The sequence below is a fragment of the Mustela erminea genome, chromosome 9 (assembly GCF_009829155.1).
Source record: "Mustela erminea isolate mMusErm1 chromosome 9, mMusErm1.Pri, whole genome shotgun sequence".
NCBI classification, from domain to species: domain Eukaryota; kingdom Metazoa; phylum Chordata; class Mammalia; order Carnivora; family Mustelidae; genus Mustela; species Mustela erminea.
Genome location: NC_045622.1, coordinates 71,645,423 through 71,666,567, shown reverse-complemented (window position 1 = coordinate 71,666,567; position 21,145 = coordinate 71,645,423). Strand labels below are relative to the sequence as shown.

Below are 21,145 nucleotides of genomic sequence, written 5' to 3'. Positions count from 1 at the left end.
TGGGGGTTGAACAGGGACTAGCTCGTCCCCACTGAGCCCCGTGTGCACTGAGGGTGATGGGAGCCAGTGATTTTGAGAAGGTTCACTGGGGCTGCAGGGAGGCCTACTGGGAAGCTCTGACTGGGGTGGTGACAAGTGAGGGCATTTCACCTCCAATCCACAGACCTAATAGGGCTTAGACACGGGCTGGAGGGGAGGGTCACAGAGATGCAGTCATGTGTCACACGTCCTGAGTGTCAGGCCTGGCTGCCCAAGGGGACAGAGAGCACAGAGGAGGCATGAGGCAGGGGTGTTAGGTGGCAGGGGTACAGGGAGACACTTGGGTCTGGAGCTGGGCTCCTCTAGGCGCCCTCGAGGGGGTGCAGCCGCATGGGGCACTCACCGCAGGCTGGCAGGTGGGCCCGGAAGTCAATGGGAAGCCCATGGCGCCGGCACAGGTGGGCATAGTGGGCCAGCGTGGCACACAGGCAAGGCTGCCCACAGCGGCAGGCATCCTGGCGACACTGCTCGAAGTAGGGCACGGGGCTCAGGTACGCGGAGCAGGGCGCGAACAGCTCCCCGGTGAGCACACTGCAGGACTGCACGGCATAGGAGGCTGGACACAGGAGGGACAGGGGCAGGGAGCAGGGATCTGGTTGGCCTGGTGCCCGGGCCCAGCTTCTTCCTACCCCGTCCCCATCAGAGTGCAGGGGGCTGTCGGCGTGAGAAGGTGGGTGCAAGTGTGTGTGTACAGGAGGGACGCAAGCAGGTACCAGAGCACACAGCTGACTGGGAATGTGTGGCTATGGTTTGCGAGGTCTCGGTGTGATTACATGGCAGGCCACGGGCATGGGTGTAAATGACTCAAAGAGAGGAAGAGTATGTGTGTGTGTGTGTGTGTAGTGTATTCGTGCAATACAGTCCACCATGCGCGGGACGTGAACCCACATGCTGGAAAGACACATGGGCATGAACAAAACAGACAAAAGTCCTGCCCTCGGGGAGCTTACACTGTTGTCAAGGAGACCGCAAATGACAGCGACGTGGAAGGGGAAGACCTCAGAGAGAGGGAAGGAGGGAGGCGGGACAGGCGTTGGAGGTGCGGTGGGAGGGCCAACCGCAATCTTAAACCCGGTGGTCCGGAAGGCCTCCGTGGGAAGATGAAGTTGGAACAAAAATGTGAAAGAGCTGAGGGGGTAAGGCCTGTGTTCAGTGAGGGAAGAGCATTCCAGGTGGAGGGAATGGCAAGTCTAAAGGCCGGGAGCGGAGAGGACACCTTGCGGTGCAGGAAGAACAGCAAGGAGGCCTGCGTGGCTGCCGCAGAGTGGGGGGGCGGGAGCGGCGGTGGGCAGAGAGTGTAGGGCCTGGGGGGGAGGCACTGTGAGGGCTTAGACTTTTGCTTTAAGACAGGGGAACCAGTACAAATGTGTGTCTACACGGCAGGGACAGAGCCTGAGGCTTCTGTCTGCCTGACCCTTCCCAGAAGGGAACTACGGTCCCCTCTCGGCAGCTCCACCTTTTCTCATCACGTCTGCCCAACCTGCCCAGCCTCCCAGGCCCAGAGTTCCCACCTCATTCCCCTCAAACCAGTCCCATTGCACCCCGCTGCTCCCTCCCTCTCCCCCCACCTCACCTGCTTGCAAGTGCACATCACAGGGGTCCAGCGGGGAGCCAGAGATCAGGGGGGAGCAGGCAGACAGCGTCTTCCAAGAGTTGCCAAAGAGTTGTGGGGTGCTCTCAGGCACTCCCACTGGGGACCTGCAGTCACGGCATGGCCACACTCACACCCTTGCCCACGTGGACTCAGCCCCATGTATGTACACATACACCCAGAGCACAAATACACGCCAGACAAGCCAACAGCCAAGGGAGCCTCCACAGTCCCATACAAACACATACGATTATGGATGTACACACATACTCACCCACACACATATTTAACAGTCTCCAAGGGGACCCAGAACTGACTTGGGGCCACGCACTACACCGTCTTCACCACCCACCCCCAGCTCTTCATGTCAGAGAGAAACAGGGACACCATGTGAACCAAACTTCACCAGATTAAGACTTCCTCCTCCTATCTCCACGAGCAGTTCCCGAAAGTTCCTTTGCCCTCCCTTTCCCTCTAAGTAGGAAATCGTCATACAAGGGGCAATAAAGGAAGAAAGGGGGAAAAGCATGTTTCCCAGATATCGCCAGTCTCCAAGGGCCACCAAACATGAGAAGACGGTAGATTGGAGAGATCATAATATGCGGGGTTGGGACAGGTTCTGCCTGGCGCTCACCACGCCCATGTTACTGCTCATGAGCCATGAGAGCACTCATTACCCACAGCAACTTTTCTGCCCAGAGTTCACATTTAGGAGGGTGGCAAGCAGCCCACACACTAAACCAGGGTCTGTCCCCACTGCCCTGGCCTGCTGTCTTAACATCAGCCCCACCGGGCAAGGCACCTTAGAACGCTACCTTTTTGAATGTGCATGTATTTAAAAGCTCTCAGTTTCTTCTGATTCTTATTTTTCTGAAAGAATCCGAATTCTCATTTCTGGCTGAAGGAAGCCTCTCATTTACTTCTATATCGCCTAATGCATATAACTTGAAAAACTGGCCAGAACCTCTCACTTTGACAATCAACACTTTACTCTCCTTTCTGGAAAGTCTGACTCTTGTCCCCTCCCAAGTTCCTAAACTGCATGCATGTCCAGACAGTCTTCCTCTTAGTTCTCTGTCAGTCCCTGGGAAACAGCCTTCCCCTGAAGGTGAGAGGCTCACAGGGTGTGCCCAGACAGGAAAGATATGGGGTTTAGACTGGCCTGGTGGGATAGAAAGCAGGAGTCTGGGTACCATTGCCTCACACTCATCTAAAGGTGTTCACGTCAATTAAAACAAGGAAAACCATGAACTAAATGAAACCCAGCCTAAGCGCTACCAATTTTAAGACCTCACTGTAAAGCAGTTATTTCTCAAGGTATGGTCCATAGATCTCTTACACTAGAATCACAGCGGTAACTTACTAAAAACAGGACTCTTGGGCCCCAACACAAATCAGATACATGAGAAGTAGAACCCAGGAGTCAGCATTTTAACAAGCTCCCAGGTGAGTCTTCTGCACGGAGAAGACGATGAACCATGGCCTTAAAGAAATATGCTTCGATTTAAAGGCAGAGGAAGAAATAATCAGTGGTGCATGTGCAGCCCAGCGAGGACCAAGGGAGTTTGCGACAGGTGTTTTCAAGAGGAGAATCCGGGTACTCAGCCTTTAGGGACCCTCCCCCTCCTTCTGCTTCCAGGGCAGGGGCACGTACAGGAAGTCATCCTGCGTGTTGCCGTTGAAGGTGCCACAGAGGCCCACGGTATCCTCGGCCCATCGCTGGTCCACCTGCAGGTAGAGCCGCAGTCCTTGGCGATCGTAGAGAAGCCGCACACCCACGTTGGTCCTCACCCGCAGGAACATGGAGGACAGCCTCCGGATCTCAAAGGCGTCTGGGCACAGAACCACAATAGGGATGTGGGAAGTTCTGCCGATGTGCATCCCACCCACGGCCACCACCTGCATGACCCTCGCCCATACCCAGCGAGCCCAGCCTTCACACCAGGTGTGAAGCCCTGCCAAGGGGTTGGCTTGGGAAGCCTTTAGGAAATCCTGTTCAGGGATGAAGTCAGGACCCGGGGATAACACCATGGTGGCACTGGTTAAGATTTTTTTTTTTTTTTTTTTTTTTGAGCATCAAGTGCCAATTAAAGTTTTGCCTCCTTAAGGAGCTGAAAATATTTCCTTCTGTAGCAAAAGACCATGCTGTAACTACCCATTTTTTCGATGGCCACCAGGAAGCTCATGATATGATTTTAGATTTATTTGTAAAAATTTAAAATTTTTAGATTCAGTTGTACTGAATTTTTCACTTTTTGTGGCTTGCATTTCTTTGGTCTCTTTACATTCCCTGCTTCCCCACTCCTCTCAGTCTTGAACCCCTATTCTTTTTTTTTTTCTTTATCATTTTCTCTGGTGCTATCTCATTTCTTAAGAGTTTTGCCATTTTTGTTAGATGTGCTTCCTACCAGATACCACAGATCACTTGTGGAATCAGACAGGATAATAAGTTATTAAAGAAGAAATAGGGGCACCTGGGTGGCTCAGTGGGTTAAGTGTCTGCCTTCAGCTCAGGTCATGTCTTGGCTTCCTGGGATCAAGCCCATGATCCCAGGATTGGGCTCCCTGCTCAGTAGGGAGTCTGCTTCTCCTTCTCCTTTGTCCCTGCCTCTCCTTCTGTCCCTCCCACCTCCTAACACATGTGTTCACTTGCTCTCTCATTCTCTCAAATAAAATATTTTTAAAAAAATAGAATAGGGATGGAAAAGAGCTCCCTTCCTATCCTCACATTAGGAGAAGCCATCATGCTATTGTGAAGCCTATTGTCATGTTGGGATGGGGATAAAGACCATCTTGCAAGTCCAGAGTCCACATTCCTGGGACCGAGGTGCTCCTCTGACTTGATTCACCCAGTATTAGAGAATGTGAGCTCTTGCCCATGTGGCAGTGCCTTTAGCCAGAGGCAGTGCCTGGAAGAGGAGGCCTGGACAGGCAGCTCCCAGCTAGTTCTCATTCACCAAAGCCGTACCATCTGTGTAGGGTGGGGTGACCTTGTACTGGTCAAACAGAAGGACATCCCCTGCTTGGGTCAAGGTCACCTGCCTCCGAGGGTCCTGATGCAGAATCACTGATACTGACTGGACACAGACTCCATCCTGGTTCTGGAGAAAGAGGAAGACAAATGAGGCAGAGTTAGTCTGTCTGTCCTGCTGGTCCCAAGAAAGCCTCCAGGAGCAGGGATTCTAGTGCACTTTGAGGTCAGGGACAGGCTGAGATAGAGCCCTAAAGGAGATTAGGAATCCTCTAACCACATGCCTCATCTGGGACTGGGAAGGCAGAGGCTCAGATTGGAGAAGGTTAGTGGCAGAGCTGGGATAAGGCAAATAAAAATACAGTCAACTCTTAGACTGTCTATGACATACAGCAGAGATAGACCTAGATGGCCCAGAGACTAGCCTCAGAAACCCTCAGAAAATCCCCACTCAGGGACAATATAGGACTTTAATTTCATCCCTTTATAGGCATTTATATCATTCTTTCCTTGTGTCACACCCTGCAGAGCACCAAGCTCCACTCATGGACAAGATAGGAAATGAGCTAATACTATCTGGGCCTCAGGTTCTCATCTCTGAAATGGGTAGTAAACATCAGGCCCATTCATACTTACTTCCCTTACACAAGAAAACATCCAACAACCATATTGTGGTGAACATGTCAGATATATTCATGGAGAGTACATATTTGTGTGGGACACAGACATTAAACAAGTAATTACAAAGTTGGCTTTTAAATTATTATTGGGATCAGTGCTGCAAATAGGTGTAGGGTGCTAAGAAAGCATATAGTGAAGAAACAAGACTTAGTCTGCAGAGGTAGGAAAGGCCATCCTAGGGAAAGGTAAGGATAATGCAAAAATCATAACAAAAATTTTAATAATTCTATATTTATTATAATAACAGCTAACCTTAATGGAGAGGTACTATGTTCAGGTACTATTCTAATCTTTTTACACATAGTCACTCACTTAATTCTCATAGCAACCCTATTTAGTATTACTAACAACCCCATTGTGCAGATCAGAAGACTGAGGCACAAGAAACTGTGACAGGTGACCTGAGATCTGAAGGATCCACAGAAGGTATCTGCAAAGAGAAAAGGCAAGGAGGAGGACATCCAGGAACCGTGACTAGTCCGTACAAAATTCCCTGACACAGTTGGGTATTTAATGTATCCAAGCACATAAAGGAAGAGCAGAAGGCCAGAGCCCACTGGGCAAAGTGGTTTAAGATAAGGTTCAAGAGGTAGGCAGAGGCCAGCTTAGGCAGAGCTTTGTAAAATTTTTGGACTTTATCCTAAGTCCAAAGATAGCCAGAGAAAGTATAACCCGAAAGTGATATAATCAAATGAGGTGAAATGAGGAAAGGATTAGAGCTTGAAACTTTGAAAAACATTGTACAACAAGCTATGACCTTCAAAACTCCTTCTCAAGGAGACATAAAATCCCTGAAACAGCTCAAAAACACTGTGTCTAAAACATCATCTTTGTCAAACCCACTCATCCTCTGGTCCTCTCTAGACATCTCATTGGAGCAGGAAGAAAGCCTGCATCCTTTAGTCAAAGTCTTGGGTTCAAGTCTTGATGTCACTGAAAGCTGAGACCTTAAAGACTTCATTTAACCTCTCTACACATTAGTACAATTTAAAAAAAAAAATCACGTATTATGTTAGAGGGTCCCAAGATGGAGTGCAGACTGTGACAAAAGAATCTAACTATATTGCAAATATATAAAACAACCTTACTGAAAGGGAGAGCAAGGAAGGCATTGATCTAAGTAACTTTGGAAATAAGTGGAGTTTGTTAGACTAACAGCAAAAGGAACTGTGCTCTAGTTGATAAAGTTCTTTCCCATTGTTAATAATTGTTAATAATCCCATGAATCAATAATTCCGGCACTTCTATACATGTATACTGGAATTGAACAATTAGATACATGGATGGTGTGTGGTGGAAACCAGATTTCTCACTGTTGGGGTGGGTATTTACGATAAGCAAGGGAAGAGGCTAGAATGACCCATGTGGTAATTAACTAGAGTTGGAACATCAATATGAACTCCCATTTAGCACATGTAGATATAGAGAGCTATTGGTAGATTATCTGTAAGTATGTGTATATACTGGTTATACAAGGATATTCATAAGTTATACACGTTATTTCCTTTTCCTGTCAGCTGAAAGGACATTACTTCTAAAAGAAATGATACCCAGTAGTCACTGAGCACACCCAGCACCCCAGATCTTGGTTTCTAATACCATTCTCCAATAAAAAGAGCTCAGAGCATCTGATAACATTTTTTCAGAAATGGCTGATTCTAGGAAAGGAACAGAAAATATGCAAGATGAGCCTGGTGCATCTTATAGGACCATACAGTAAGGCAGAACACACACACACACACACACACACACACACACACACACACATACTAATGGGGCTATGTCAAAGGGACCCAAGAGCCAATTGAAAGACTGCCCAATGGTCAAGTCAGAAAAATTTGAATCGCAAAATAAATAAGGAAGTATTAGATTCTACCCAAAGTATAAAATAAATAGCCCTGGGTCCATGCTGACATAAGTAAATGACTGAAAGAAAATATGTGAAGGAAAAATGACAAATGTCCTGTGCAGAAAAATTCTAAATAATGCATGTAGATTTTATGCCTTCAAAAGCAGAGGGAACATAACTTCCCACTCTTCAGGTGTGGGCTGAACACAGTGACTTCCTTCCAAAGAGAACAGTATGGTAAGGGGGGGGGGGAAGAGGAGTAAATTTACAGTGGAGAACGTGACAAACACTACCTCAGCCAGATGACCTTAACAGTGATAAACAATGTTAGTATATGCATCCTTGAGAAGATGTGATGAAAATAGCAATTTACCTCTTATCTTCCTCCCCAAATCCATAACACCTCTCTAACCTTGAGAAAAAACATTGCAAAAGTTCCAATAGAGGAGCATTCTACAAGATATCTGACCAGAACTACTCAAAATTTTCAAGATCATCATAGAGTCTTAGAAACTGTAACAGCAAGGGGGCGCCTAGGTGGCACCGTTGGTTAAGCATCTGACTCTTGATTTCAGCTCAGGTCATGATGTCAGGGTAGGGAGATCAAGCCCCACATGGGGGTCCACACTGGCATGGAGCCTGCTTGAGATTTTTTCTCTCTCTTTCCCTCTGCCCCTGTCCCTGGCTCATGCACGTGCCCTCTCCCTCCCTCTCTCTCAAAAACAAAACAAAAACAAAAACAAAAAAAACAAAAACACACCCACAGACATAAAAAGGAAAGAAAGAAAGAAACTACAACAACAAGGAAGAGCCTAGGAGACACGATGACTAAATGTAATGTGGCAGGTTGAAACAGAGAAAAATGGTATTGGGTTGAAAATATAAATATGGAAATATGAGTGAAGTGCAGACTTTAGTTAATGTCTAAACAAACATTGGTTCATTATTTGCAGTGAATGTACCATGCTAATGTATGATGTTAATCATAGGAGAAATTAGGTGTGGGGTATATAGGAACTCTAGGTACTACCTTTGCATTTTTTCCATAAAATCTAAAGCTACTCTGAAAAATAAGATCCACTTGAAAAAATACTTGAAAGGCTGTAAACACTCCCTGATTTGGGGGTGGGTGTGTTAAGAGGCTGTGACAGGCTTTCTGGGCTTCCAGCCTTGGTTCCGGCTCTGCTCCCCCTCCTGCTGGCTGGGGGTTATCAGGAATAGCCGAAGGCCTCTGTTGGCCTGTCTTACCATATTTTAACTGGGGAGAATAATAATGATGACTACATGGGGGTATTTTGAGCCTTAAACTAGATGTCCTATGCAAAATGATTTGTCAAAATTCAAAGTACTCTGCAGATACTTTACCAGCACCCTCCTCTCTGTTAACACCCTCACCCTACCACCTTGTGTCCACCCAGGACTGAAGTCATGGCTTCATCTTTGACTCCTCCTGCTTCTCTCCCACACACCCTGCACCTTACCAGCCAGTCAAGTCCTTCTGCATCTGCCTTAATGTATTCTAGAACATTCCATCCTCGTTGCTTTCTTTCATATGACCTGAACCTCCTGGGTTGCCCTTCTGCCCCACCCTCAAATAGACATATCTTATTTCCATTTATCTTTCTAGGCCCACTTTTTAGGTTATTCAGCTCAAATGCCACTTCTGCCATGAGGCTCTCCTTGATCCTTTCTTCTGACCCGTAGGAATATTTCTTTCTCCACAGAACTCTCCTCTGACAGCACTGTCTCTTGTATGTCATAGTGAAGCACTTGACCTGAGGACATGACTGACTCTCACACGGGGCTGTGAGCTCCTGGTGGCTAGGACCAGGGTCTGACTCATCTGTGTAACCCTCACTGTGCTCCACACAGACCTGGCAGAGGGCTGGCCTTCTACTGGCTCATCAGTGTGGATGAAGTCACAAGGAGACCTGGCTCATGGTAAAAGGAAAGTGCTATCAAGAGAGACTGTTAAGCAATGAAGCAGGTTACCTCAGGCCAAGGCCAGCTGGCCACCATCCAGAACATGGTAGAAAGAGGGCTGGTAAGGGACCTCCAAGGTCCCATAGCCCCAGGCATTCTAAGACTCTAGAACTTTATAAATGGGTAGGAGTCCCACTGGGCCATGCCTGTCTGCTTTGTCTTTTCTTTTGTAACCCTCAGGATGAGAGTAACCTGGCTTTTGAGGACAAGTATTCTTCTGATTCAGAGAGCAGCCAAGGGCAGATCCAGGCCATTCTCTGCTGGGGGGCGGGGCACTCAAGTCTCGAAAGGAAGAAAGCACAGCCCTCTCCCTTGTCCACAGCCCAACCTAGGTCCCCAGGGCCAGGGAGGGGCACCTCTGAGTGATGTCTGCTCACCCACCTGACATCATTGGGGAGGAAGGCAGGCAGGGAGGTGGGGTTGGGGGTGGCTGCCTGGCTACGGGTATTAACCCCTACTCTGTTGCACAGGAAGGAGCTTGAGTGTAGCCCAGACCAGGGCTCAGGGAAAATGCAGCCACTGAGAGACAGATAAACTCACAACTACCTCCAGACCAGCAAGTTGGCCATTTTCTCAGTTACGTTCACAAGTGGCTGACACAGCTCATGGGTCACCACCTTTAGGAAATCTTTCTGGATCCACGCCTCCTCCCACTTGACATCCAGGTAAAACAACAACAAAGAAAAGTTCCTCCACGGAAACCTATCCTGTGATGTCCACATTGTCCCAGCTCCGATAACATGGTGGATAATGGGGTCACATATCTGCCTCACCTACCAACGCACAAGGCCCAGGAGGGCAGAGCCAAATCCAATTCATAATAGTCTCCGAGACCCAACATAACTTCTGACACAAACAGATGTTCAGTACTTACTGAACGAATAAATGAATCAATGAATGAATACGGAGATGTTGAAGATATAATCCAAGGAAGCAGAAAAGATTAAGTTAAATCAGACCCATTTTAGAGATTAAAAAAAAAAAAAAAAACACTCTGAGGCCCAGAAAGGGGAAGTGCTTCTCAGCTAGCAGATGTTCTAGAGACGAAACATATTCTCCTGCCCCCTGGCTCTGCCCAGAAAGACTAGACATCAGGGTGAGTTGGCTGTGGAAACCCTGCCCTAAGTTGCTCAGCCTCTCTAAGGAGGCAGAGAGCAGGGGTGGCTGGCTGGATTGGGCCTGAGGTCCCCAGCCCTTACCGGACCACATGGGGCATTCTGCAGCGTCACTGTGAAGGTGCCCGAGGAGCGGCTCTTGGCCAGGATGTACTGACAGGTGGCGGGGAACGTGTACCGGCGGCCGTCGAAGGTTGTGAAATGGATGTCGCCAGTCACTGAACACTCAGCTGAGGGGCAGAGAAAGGTGCTGTCACATGGGAGCTGCGTCCACAGGGACGGCCTCTGCCCTGCAGGCTCTAAGTATAGGAAGAGACAGCTCCCTGTCCTCAGGAATTCAGGCCATGTTTGGAGTGCTGGCCCTCTTTTTGACACTCTGGTCACTGGGAAGAAGCAGCCCTGCCCCCCACAGGCCCATCTGAAAGGAGATACAGCCCTGCCCTGGGCATTTCCCCTTCTAGGAGACCAAGACCTTAGCTTGGAGACCAGTCTCTGGTCAAACCCCCCAAGCTCAGGAAGGTCCTTAGATAAACCACCCCCCTTAAAAGCCCTCCCTGACAGGAGCAGAAGAAATCCCCTAACCAGGCAAAATGGCTCTGAGGAAACAAAGTGGGTCAAGCTGGGGACCCACTCAAATTTCCTGCCCCAAAAAGCTGATATCTGAAGGAGGGGTTGAAGTCTGAGGTGGGGCTCAGACATACCTGGGCAGACAGCGGAGCTGCACACCCATTTGCCTGCAGTGCATGTGCTGAAACACAGAGACCAAGGAGGCACGGCTCACTTCTCCAGGCCTAGGATAGATGCTGGAGGATTGCAGGGTCCACAGAGCTCCTGTGCCCAGCCCTTGGTCTTCCCGTCTCTACAATGGGTGGCAGGGATTTCCTCCACCTCCAAGGCTTAGCTCAAATGAGATCTCCTGGGACTTAGAGATGCTGAGTGAGGGCCCCCACGTCCCCAGGGCTCCCAGACCCCAGATGGACAACCCTGATGGAAAACCCTGGAAATCACCACTCCCCCCCACCCCCTGGGCTATGGACACAGACCATGCGTTGCAATCTTCTTTCACCACAGAGCCAGTTGGGTACAGGGTCCCATGGAACTCACAGGGACACTCAGCTGGTGCCACGCAGTCCCCATCCTCAAGGATCAGCCCTAGGGTAACACCAAAGGCCCACCTGACTCACCTCCACTCCTGCTCATATACCATCTGTGGTTGCCCTGGGCCTGGGACAAAGATCCCCTCATCCAAGTTTTCACCCCTGAGCCTGCTTTCAAGCTCCCTCCTGCATAAATCCATGGCTCAGGCCAGATTGGAACCCCTCTGGGCAAATAATCTCACCTCACCACCCCAAGCAGCCTGCATACTGACTAGCTTCTCATCCCCACCTCTCAAAAGCCTGTCACTGCATCTAGAACCAGCTTAGGTACCACTTCCTCCAGGAAGCCTTCCCTGACAATCTCTCCCCACACTGAATTCCTATGTCTCTGCTTGTCTGAACCCCTGAGCAGGTCCTCACTACATTATGCCTCAGATGGGAGTCGTAAGGATGTGTATCTTATCACCGCAACTGGATTCTGACCCCTAAAGTCAGTGTCCTTGTTTCCCATTATATTTTCATCTCAAACCCTACCCCACCAAGTGAGCTGCACCTACAGACATGCTGCAAATTTACACCCCTTAAAAAACGTGGGTAAGTGTTTAAGCAGATGCCTGTGTGAAAAAAGAACAAATGAACAAATGAATGACCTGTCCTGGTCTACACACCTTACAAAGCTCAGTCTGGATCAAATGAAACTTGGGGATGGACAGCCACCCTCACCGTCACCTCCCTGAAGCCGGTCATTTAGTTACTCCCTAATCAGTTGTGTGTTCCTTCCTTCATCTTTTCCACAAACACGGCCCCTCTGAGCCCCTGCTTCATGCTCATCCGCGCCAGCCCAGGAAGACACTGCCAGGCTCCCCCCACCCCCGGCATACCGTCGGGGCAGTAGCAGCCGTCCACACAGGCGATCTCACTGTCCACGCAGGACGCCCGGGACTGGCAGGAGGCGGGGCAGCAGGCAATGCACTCGTTGTAAGTGAAGGACTTCTCCTTGCACTGCACGGCTGCCGGAGTAGGGGACAGTCCGGCTCAGGCTCTGCCAGGACAGACCCAGCCCCTACTCCAGGCCTTGGGGTAGGGGGAAGAAGGGCTGTGATCTTCCTGCTCCCCTATCCCTGGTGGGAACACTGGATGACCAGGAAGTTGGCCAGAGCATGGGAGGCTCTGAGAACGACCCTTAGCTGGCTCTGGGACCCGAGGCCAGTCCCTCCACTCTGAGCCTGTCTGCTCCTCGGTCACAGGAGGATGGAGCCTCAGGACTTAGCTCCGACAGCTGTGGTTCTAAGCGGGACAGGACATTGAGCTGAGGCCCGAGGATGCCACCCAGAGCCCCAGGACAGAGCTCACGTGAACCCCTCCCTGCCCACCAGCAGGACGCCCCTACCGCATTGCCGGAGCTGGGTCCTCCAGTCCCGCAGCGGCCGCCCTGCCTGGGCACATGCTCGGGCGTACTCAGCCAGCGCCCGGCACCAGGTGGCTTCATCGCCCACAGACCTGTGCCAGGAAACGGAGCGTCACACCAGAGCCCAATCTGTTACATGCCCTCTAGCACCCTCTGAAGTCTTCCAGGGCTCAAGGCAGCCCTCCTTGTGACGCAGCTAGAAAAGGGAGACGGGGAAGATATCTACACATATACAGATGGAGGCAGGACACCTGGGCTCCAGTCCCCACACTGCCATTGACTTATTTGACCCCGAAGGCATCAGTCCCCATTTCTGGGCTTTAGAGACTAGGGAAGCTCTGTCCCACCTACACAGATAGGAATTTCTGAGTTTTGTGAAGCCTATCCGCCAGGGCTTGTGATTGTCAGGCTCAGTGGCCCACAAGCTGAGCCTCCTTGCCTCCCTGTCCCCCGGTCCCTGCAATACCAAAACAGGTCTCCCCACAACCCAATCCCAGCTCCACTCTGGGCTGCCTACTCACTGGCAGAGATCGCTGGTACAGCTGGCTGTGAAGGGCAGAGGGCTGACGTAGGCATGGCAGGCATCAAAGGGGGGCCTCAGCAGTGCCTCACACCGGTCGTACACACCCTAGGGAAAGGGCCAGCAGCTGAGCTGGGGGCTGGCAAAGCCACACACAGCCCTTGGACTTCACCAGCCCCACACACGGAACGCCAGTTTGAGCTCAGGAGAGAGAACAAGAATGGTGGAGACAAAAGGGTGGCACCATAGGCACAGATGAGCCTGGGCCCCTGCAATCAGAGACTTTCTAAGAGGTGGATAGGAAAGGAACCACCCCAGACACTAGGATGGGTAGGGGGAGGCGCTCTCCCCAGGGTCCAGACCTGCATGGCTCCTGGGCTCTGCTGTAGACACGGTGGGCGAGGCAGGGAGGAAGTTGTAGGCTTCGGAGGCTGGTTGGGGGCCTGCTCCTGCCAGCTGTGCACAAACTCAGCCACGTCGTCGGTCAGCTTCCCTGGAGGTGAGAATGAGCATGACCACAGGGGGATGGCGGGGAAGGGGCCACAGAGGGCTCTGAGAGAGGGCAGGGAGAGCCGAAGAGATGCCAAAAGGTGGGCAAGGAGTGGAAGAATCCAGCCTCCTGGCCCCCATCCCAGTCTGCATTTCCCAATGGAACCATTCTCCTGGAAAAGCCAGTAATAATAGGCAATAGAACCTGTAGTAGCTCCCTACTGCTCCAGCCTCGGGGGTGGGGGATGTGAGTCTGGACAAGCTCCCGCACCTCCCTGAGCCTCAGCTCTCCCGTATGTGAAACAGGGCAGATAGTGCCCCCATGAGGTTACTGCAAAAACTGCATGTTAAGCGTTCGGTATGCTGTGGGTGCTCAAAGAGATCACTTCCCTTCTTCCGGTCAGAGCAGCCACGATTTGGCCCTGTAGGCTTCACTCGTACTTCTTACCACACCTCCACAGGCATCTTCAGCTCCCATGCGGCCCTTTCTCATCCGGCCTCTCTCCGGCCTTTGGCTCCCTGCCCCCGGAACATACTCATCTTGTGGGGTCAATCCCTCCTAGCAAAGTGCCCTTTAGACCCTCACACAACCCTAGTGTGTATGGGCTCTCCTTGTGACTGTTCTACAGATAAGGAAACTGAGGCTGAGTGGTTAAGAACATGCCTGAAGCCACACACTGGGTAGGAAGGGGGGGGGGGTCCCTGGCCTCCTGCTGTGTCTTCAGTATCTCGAGCCCAGGGCTCTGCCTCAAGGCCTCTCCCACCCAGCCCAGCCTGACCCATCCCCTACACCACCCAAAGTCCTCGGAGGCCACTTGCCCTGCTCCTCACCATAGCTGGTCACCAGATCGTCCTGGGGGTCAGCATTGTTGTTCCCACACAGTCCATGAGTCCAGCCCAGGAACTCTGGGCTCATCTTGATGTAGACGGCTGAGGCACCGTCCCAGGCCAGCGTGAAGGCTGACTGATGCCGCACAAGGATGTAGCCGGCCAGCCGCTGCAGACGCACGCTCCCCATCGCCTGTGGCAGTTGGACCCTGCAGGGCATGGCCCAGAGCTTCAGGCTGTTCACGCCACCTCCACTCATCCAGTCCCTTCACCAAAGGACCTGTCGTCCCCTGCCTGCAGGACCCATCATATACCCAGCACCCGCCTGAGCAAATGCCTGGTAGCATGGTATCTGCGGCCCCCACATTCCCTCCCCCTGACTTCCCCTGTATCTGAAGTCCACCATTAGATAGGGATTCTTTTGTCTTCAGAGTTTAAAGCTTGCTTTCAAAATTGCAATTTCCCTGGCAGGGATAAATCTTAAGAGTGAAGCCGTCAGCTCCTTTCTCCTAGATGGGAGAAATGGTAGAAGCAGACACTGACTTGGTTTGGTTTTTTTGGGTGGGGAGCAAGAAAGGGGGAGGAAGAGAAAAAAGCTGAGGGATAAGGAAAACTGGGAGTGAAAGAAAAGAAGCAGGGTCATAGCCGTCCCAACCACATTCCCAGTTGTATGGGACAGGGTCTCCTAGCTTGTCTGGAATGTGTCAACTTTCAATCCACCTGAAAATCAGGGAAGAAAAACAAAAACAAAAAAGGGTCTAACCGGCCAAAATTGGTACCCAAAGATCCATATACCAATCTTTTCTTCACAGGAGAAACCCTTGGACTTTCAGTTTTACACTCGGCCCCAGAGAGCTTGGTTACCCAGTTTCCAGATCTGAAGCAGGAAGTGAGAACGGGAAAAGGGTCCTCACAGGACGACTCCCTCTCCCAACCCAGCAGCAGCGTGACAGCGGACAGCAAGGGAAGGAGAGGACAGTGAAGACAAGATAACGGGAAAGATTTCAGAACCACAGTCTGGGCCATGTGGTGTGGGGGGAAGAGTCCTCATTCCCCTGGTCCCAGACGTCCCTGACGTCCCAGCAAGATAAGTGACATTCAAATGACCCTTTGTCATCAGAAAGGTGAAACTGTGCTCAGTATCTGCTCTGAGGAGGCTTCAACTTGTATGATCCATTCAGGAAGATTCCCTCAAAATTGTGAAAGAAAAAAAGTAAGTATGCTTGTAGTGGTATATTCTCAACTATCTGGAAAATTCTGCTATTGGCCCAAATACCCACTACCTGGAAACCCACAGAGTTTCTCAAAAATCTTGAGGGACTCATTTTTCTTTAAACCCAGATGACATGAAACCCAGCTGGCCTGCCCGTATGTTGCTGCCTTGACAGTGGACAATCCGCTGTTTGCCCCCAGAAAACGGTTTTCTTCAGGCTTTCGAAGGAAGGTGCTCACCCTCCCCCACCACCAGTGCCAGGGAGCAGGCGAGCTCAGGACAGGTGTTACAGTTACCTCTCGCCTCCGTGGGTGACCTCCTTGGCCAGACGGATCTCCTGCTCGCCTGCAAAGAAGAGGCTGACCGACCTGGAGCAGGCGTAGGGGGAAGAGCCACACTGGGGGTCGTTGTGCACCTGGGTGGGGGGGTTAGAGGTCACTGTGCAGGGTTCCTGCCAAAGGCCTGGCCCCGAGCTTCTGTTCTGAGCCCAGAGACACCCTGCGAAGCTCCCACTTGATGTAATCACCTGCCCTCCGTGTGCCAAGCACCCCACAGAGGAAATAGCTGTGGTGATACACATCTCCCAGAGGAGGCGAATGATATTCAGAGAGGTTTAGTGATGAAGGTCAAAATACACACACACACACACACACAGAGCCAGGATTCCATCCCAGGACTGAAGGCTAAATTTCAGGGCTCTTTCCAAGACATTGTGCTGTCTCCCTATTTCTGAGTTTTTCATTTTTGTAACCCAGATTTTCCCATCAGATTCAAAGCCAAGTTAAGCACTCACACCTTCTGACACAGAACACACACACACACACACACACACACAGATTCACCGGGCACTCTCATGCACACACTATAAACACACACTCCTACCATGACCCTGGCAGGCTAAGGGGACAGTCTAGTCCTTCCCTGCACCCCCAGCCACACATGTCACTCCCGTGCTGCCTGTCATGTGCCTGTCTCCTCTGCCTCCTCCTCAGGCAGAACCTTCACCTCAAAGCCAGGAGACCCAAGAGAAGGGGGAGAACTGAGGCTCCCAGGGCTTAGGGAAAACCTTCAATGTTTCTCTTCCCAGTGTAGAAACGCTTCCACTAGATTACCTTAAATATGTTGGAGCAGGCTGGAGTTAGGTCAGCTGAAAGTGGGGCCTGTGAAAGCCACCCCACGGTCTAATTAAATTTTTCAGACTTTAGATCATGACCCACAGTAAGAAATATAAATATATACATATATAAATAAAACAAAAATGTTACAAAATAATATTCACCCCTGTTAATGTGTAATTCATCCACATTATATTTTCCATTCTCTTTAGTTTTTTTCTTTTTTCCTTCTTTTCTCCCTTTTTTTCTTTCTTTTTTTTTTTTTCTTTCTTTCTTTCTTCCAGGGAGGGGGGTGCTGGTTATAACTCATTAAATTTATTTCATAATCCATGAATGCATGGCACCCCATTACTCTAAGTAATTATAACATAACCATCACGAAATGACCATCATGAGAAATCCCAATGTGTGATATGCCAAGGCAGAGAGGACAGAGTTGGTCAGCCCATCCAGGGTGCGGTAACTTGGCAGCCCCTTGACAGGTCTATGCTGGAGACAGAGGGGTATACTTGCCAGCAGAGGGATGACAGTGAGCACCAGGACCTCCCCAAACTCCCAAGCCCCTGGAGCTAGCTCAGTCTTAACCAAGGTGCCCCTCAGCAGAGTTGGCTCCCCAAGCAGACTTCTCTCCAGATGGAGGTATACTGACCTCCACTCAGCGCCCAGGGTAAGCATGGAAATCAGATCTACCTGACAGTGAGTCTCATGCATGTGTTCATAGACAGCACTAATCTGGGTTCTGGGAACACCAAATGGAAAGACATGGTCCTGCCTAGAAAGCTTCTATCCAGTAGAAAAGACCAACCTGGAAACAGACCTTTGTAAGAGAAAGGCATGGACCATGCAACAATATAGAACTTTGGTTACACAGAGAGCAGCCCCTGAGCCAGGTTAGGAGGTCAGTGCATCCAGGAGGGCTTCTTAGAAGAGAGAACCCTGAACTGAGTCATCCAGGACCTCTACCATTTCCTCAGAGGCATGATGTTCTTTGTTATCTCAGGTCCTTAGCACCCAAATTCCCTTTACCTAGAATGTTCTTAACTCATCCCTCTGACCCTTCACTTGGCTAACTCCAATTCATTCTTCAGATCTCAACTTCAATGTGACTTCCTCCAGGAAGTCTTCCCTGATCATTATCCTTCCCAATAAACAAGATTAGGCTTCCATCACATGCTCTTCTAATATTTGGCATTTCTCCTCTGAAGCTCTGTTACTCTTGAAATTATTCATTCAACTTGATGTCTGTTTTCCCCATTAGACTGTGAGTTCCACGAGGACAGAGACCACATCTGTATTATTGTCCACAAGGCCACTACCAAGTTTTGTGCCGGGAAGAGTACAGATAGGTGACTAACACTCAATGCCAAGTGACTAAATCAATGACTGGCCAGGGGCAACCAGGAGTAAGTGGGTAAGAGAGAACTGAGGAGCCCCAGCTCCTTCCAGATGAAGACTCTCTAACTATGACAAGCAGAGCCCTGGCCAGCACAAGCTCCAGAGCCTCATGCAACCTTCCTAGATTGGCAGGGTAAAGAAGGCCTCACCTGGATGGAGAAGGTCTGCCCTTCAGGCTCATGGCGCCCCACCAGGGTGTAGCTGCCCTTCCCGGAGAGGTAGTAGTAGAGACCATCAAAAGTCTCCACGTGGTGCTGTCCCCATGCCCGGCAGATGCTGTCCCGCTCAGGGCCGGCATTGTACACTGTGCCAGAGAAGATAGAACCTGTCCGTGCAGCTGCAGTGGGCCTCAGGCCACAGGCTAGCAGGGCCAGCCCCTGCCCCTCCCAGCCTAGGACCCCCAGGCCTCAGGCCCCCAAGCTTTCCCTGTACCCATGGCCCATACCAAGGCTGGGACAGAGTTCAGACCCACCCATCTGACAGCGTGGTCCTGTGGCATTGAAGCGTCTACAGTCACAGAAGGCTGGGTACACACACTCTCCCCCGTTGAAACAGGAGAACAAGTCTGCAGGGGAGACACAGAAGGCACCCCCCCCATTACACCAAGCTGGGCAGAACCCCGGGATACATCGCCTCCCTCATGCCAGGCACCTGACCCGGCCCTCCCAGAGCTGCGTGGCACTCAGATCCCCCACAGGTGGGCTCAGACTTCCTCAGTAGCTAGCCTTAGTGGTGGCACCAGTAGGGTGCCTCACATCTGGCTGCCTGGCTCCCTCCCTGACAGGGAGGCAGCATGGGGTCTCAGAGTACCTGTCCTCAGTGTGCGTCAAGTGACCCCGGGCTATCCCCACCTGGGCCTTCAGCTCTCTCTGCTTAAAGTTCCTGGCTGCCACGCAAGGCAGACTGAGTATGGAGCATGCGTGGTAAGCAGGGAGACTGCCCAGAAATCTTCAAGGACCATTCTTCCTCATTGTTCCTTAAGCTCAGGGGAAGACAACTAAGCATGACCCAGGGAGTGGGGAGGTGCCTCACATTGAGAAGATGGTAGACAGAAAGGCCACAGAGCACAGAGCACAATAAGACAGAGGGGAGCAGAGTGGTGAGGGAAGGAGCCAGAATGCAAGAGAAAGGGCCATGGACACTGGAAAGGGTGAGGGGAGAGGCCACAGAAACAGGGTGAAGTGGAGAGAGGAAACAACCACTAAACAAGGAAGCCCAATCTCACTGGCATCAGACAGCATGAGAGGGAAAAGCCACAGGGCCATAAGAACAGGACACTGGAGAGGAAGCTCTCTTTAGCCAGGAAGGAGAAAGCAAAATAGAGTTGGGAGGCCAGGCTGGAGAAGGTGGTAAGGAACCCCTTGCAGGGCAAAGAGGCCATAGGAGGCCCTGAGGAGAGCCTAGTTTGGCCTCACAGCTTCTCTGCGGGCCAGGGCCCTCCCACAGGCCACAGGGACGGGGTCACTTACAAGATGGCGCACATTTGGCCCGATGGAGCCGCCTTTCCCAGGAAGACATGGCCAAGGAGTCCAGGACTTCAATCTCCTTTTAAAGACGAGGAAGAGAACTCAGGGAGGGATTTCCTAAAGGTCATGGCCCTTCCCGACCATCACCTGGAGGAGGGAGGCCCCCAGCCACTCCACTTCCCCAGGCCCACCTGAGAGGTCTGGGAGAATTCTCAGGCCTGCCCTAGGGGAGCGAAGGTGGTTTTTACCCTCCAAAGTGGCATCTTGGCCGCCTGAACATATTCCCTCCCCTCCACGCTTCAATATCCCCCCAGCCTTCCCTCTCTTCTTCCCTCCCTAGTACATTTTTGAGTCCCCCACAGCCCAACACAAAAACCCCTGATATGGAGAACAAATATGTTTCCTCCTCACCACAGAAACCACACAAAGCAGGCCTAGGAAACAAAGGCAGCCCCTTGCCCCAAGGCAGAAGAACATCTCACCCCATCTTCCACCCCAACCTTCCTCACAGGTCACCACCCACGGTCCTCAGAACTCAGCTCCAAGCCAGGACTCTCCCTGATACCATAAATCGGAGGAGGACACAGGCAAAGTTAGCTGCGAAATCTATCTTCCAGGCCAGAAATCCCAACACGTGGTCTCTCCAGATATAAACCACTTGAAATTAGAACTATCCTGAACATCAGGTGTGTCCAGTCACCACAGAGCTAGCTGACTTGGATACCTGGGCCCCTAGTCTGAGATGGTTCATATCATTCATATCACCTGGCTCTGGGGTCTGGGGCACGACAAGCTCCTCCCCTCTCAGAGCCCCAGGCTCCCTGTTTCTATAGATTACCAATGTAAATGGGACAAAGTCCCAGCCCTCAGAGAGTTCATTTCTTAGTCACAGGGCCAACAAGGCACCAAGCACACTGTGGGTATCTGTCTCACGTGTCTTCCTCTCTTGCTGTCATCTCTACATCCTCGGGCAGAATCCCCAGCCTCTGGCCACAGACTTAGAACATGGAGAAGATTCAGAACCCTTTGTCCCTGGAGCCCAGCCTCAGGTCTTTGCCCCTCCTTGGTGGGCCCAGTCTCTCCGTCTCATCCCTGGGTACTCACCACCTCCCTTTTCACTGTCCTGCTGACCCCTGGGAGGTCACTGGCCCCTCCTGGGCCTTGTCCCACTTTGGTCTCTGGTTCCTAGGTCCTCCCCAGCTCTCCTTACCCTGCACACCCAGCCTGAGCCCCAGGAGTCAGGCTTCCCATCCTTGTCGTAATCGATCTCACAGGGCCTCATAGAACATGGGAAAAATGATCGCCTTGCATCCCACAGGCCCCAAAGAGCTCTTAATGAAACCTAGTCTTTTTGTCTCTCCACTCCTTGCCCCCACCTCAGATGT

The 21,145-nt window shown here is 51.1% G+C and overlaps 1 protein-coding gene across 1 annotated transcript in view; it reads right to left on the bottom strand.

Moving 5' to 3' along the window:
* The window catches only part of OTOG (otogelin), a 76,605-nt gene that overhangs the window by 52,571 nt on the left and 2,889 nt on the right, over positions 1–21,145 (bottom strand). The window contains exons 4-19 of the mRNA XM_032358182.1: positions 19,764–19,839; positions 18,767–18,859; positions 18,444–18,598; positions 16,081–16,199; positions 14,575–14,780; positions 13,617–13,747; positions 13,256–13,362; positions 12,717–12,826; positions 12,208–12,336; positions 11,273–11,381; positions 10,931–10,977; positions 10,314–10,459; positions 4,599–4,731; positions 3,285–3,462; positions 1,613–1,737; positions 383–595 (exon numbers count right to left, since the gene is read on the bottom strand). Of these exons, the coding sequence (XP_032214073.1) occupies positions 383–595; positions 1,613–1,737; positions 3,285–3,462; positions 4,599–4,731; positions 10,314–10,459; positions 10,931–10,977; positions 11,273–11,381; positions 12,208–12,336; positions 12,717–12,826; positions 13,256–13,362; positions 13,617–13,747; positions 14,575–14,780; positions 16,081–16,199; positions 18,444–18,598; positions 18,767–18,859; positions 19,764–19,839 (2,077 nt within the window). The remainder of the gene's footprint in view (positions 1–382; positions 596–1,612; positions 1,738–3,284; positions 3,463–4,598; positions 4,732–10,313; positions 10,460–10,930; positions 10,978–11,272; positions 11,382–12,207; positions 12,337–12,716; positions 12,827–13,255; positions 13,363–13,616; positions 13,748–14,574; positions 14,781–16,080; positions 16,200–18,443; positions 18,599–18,766; positions 18,860–19,763; positions 19,840–21,145) is intronic.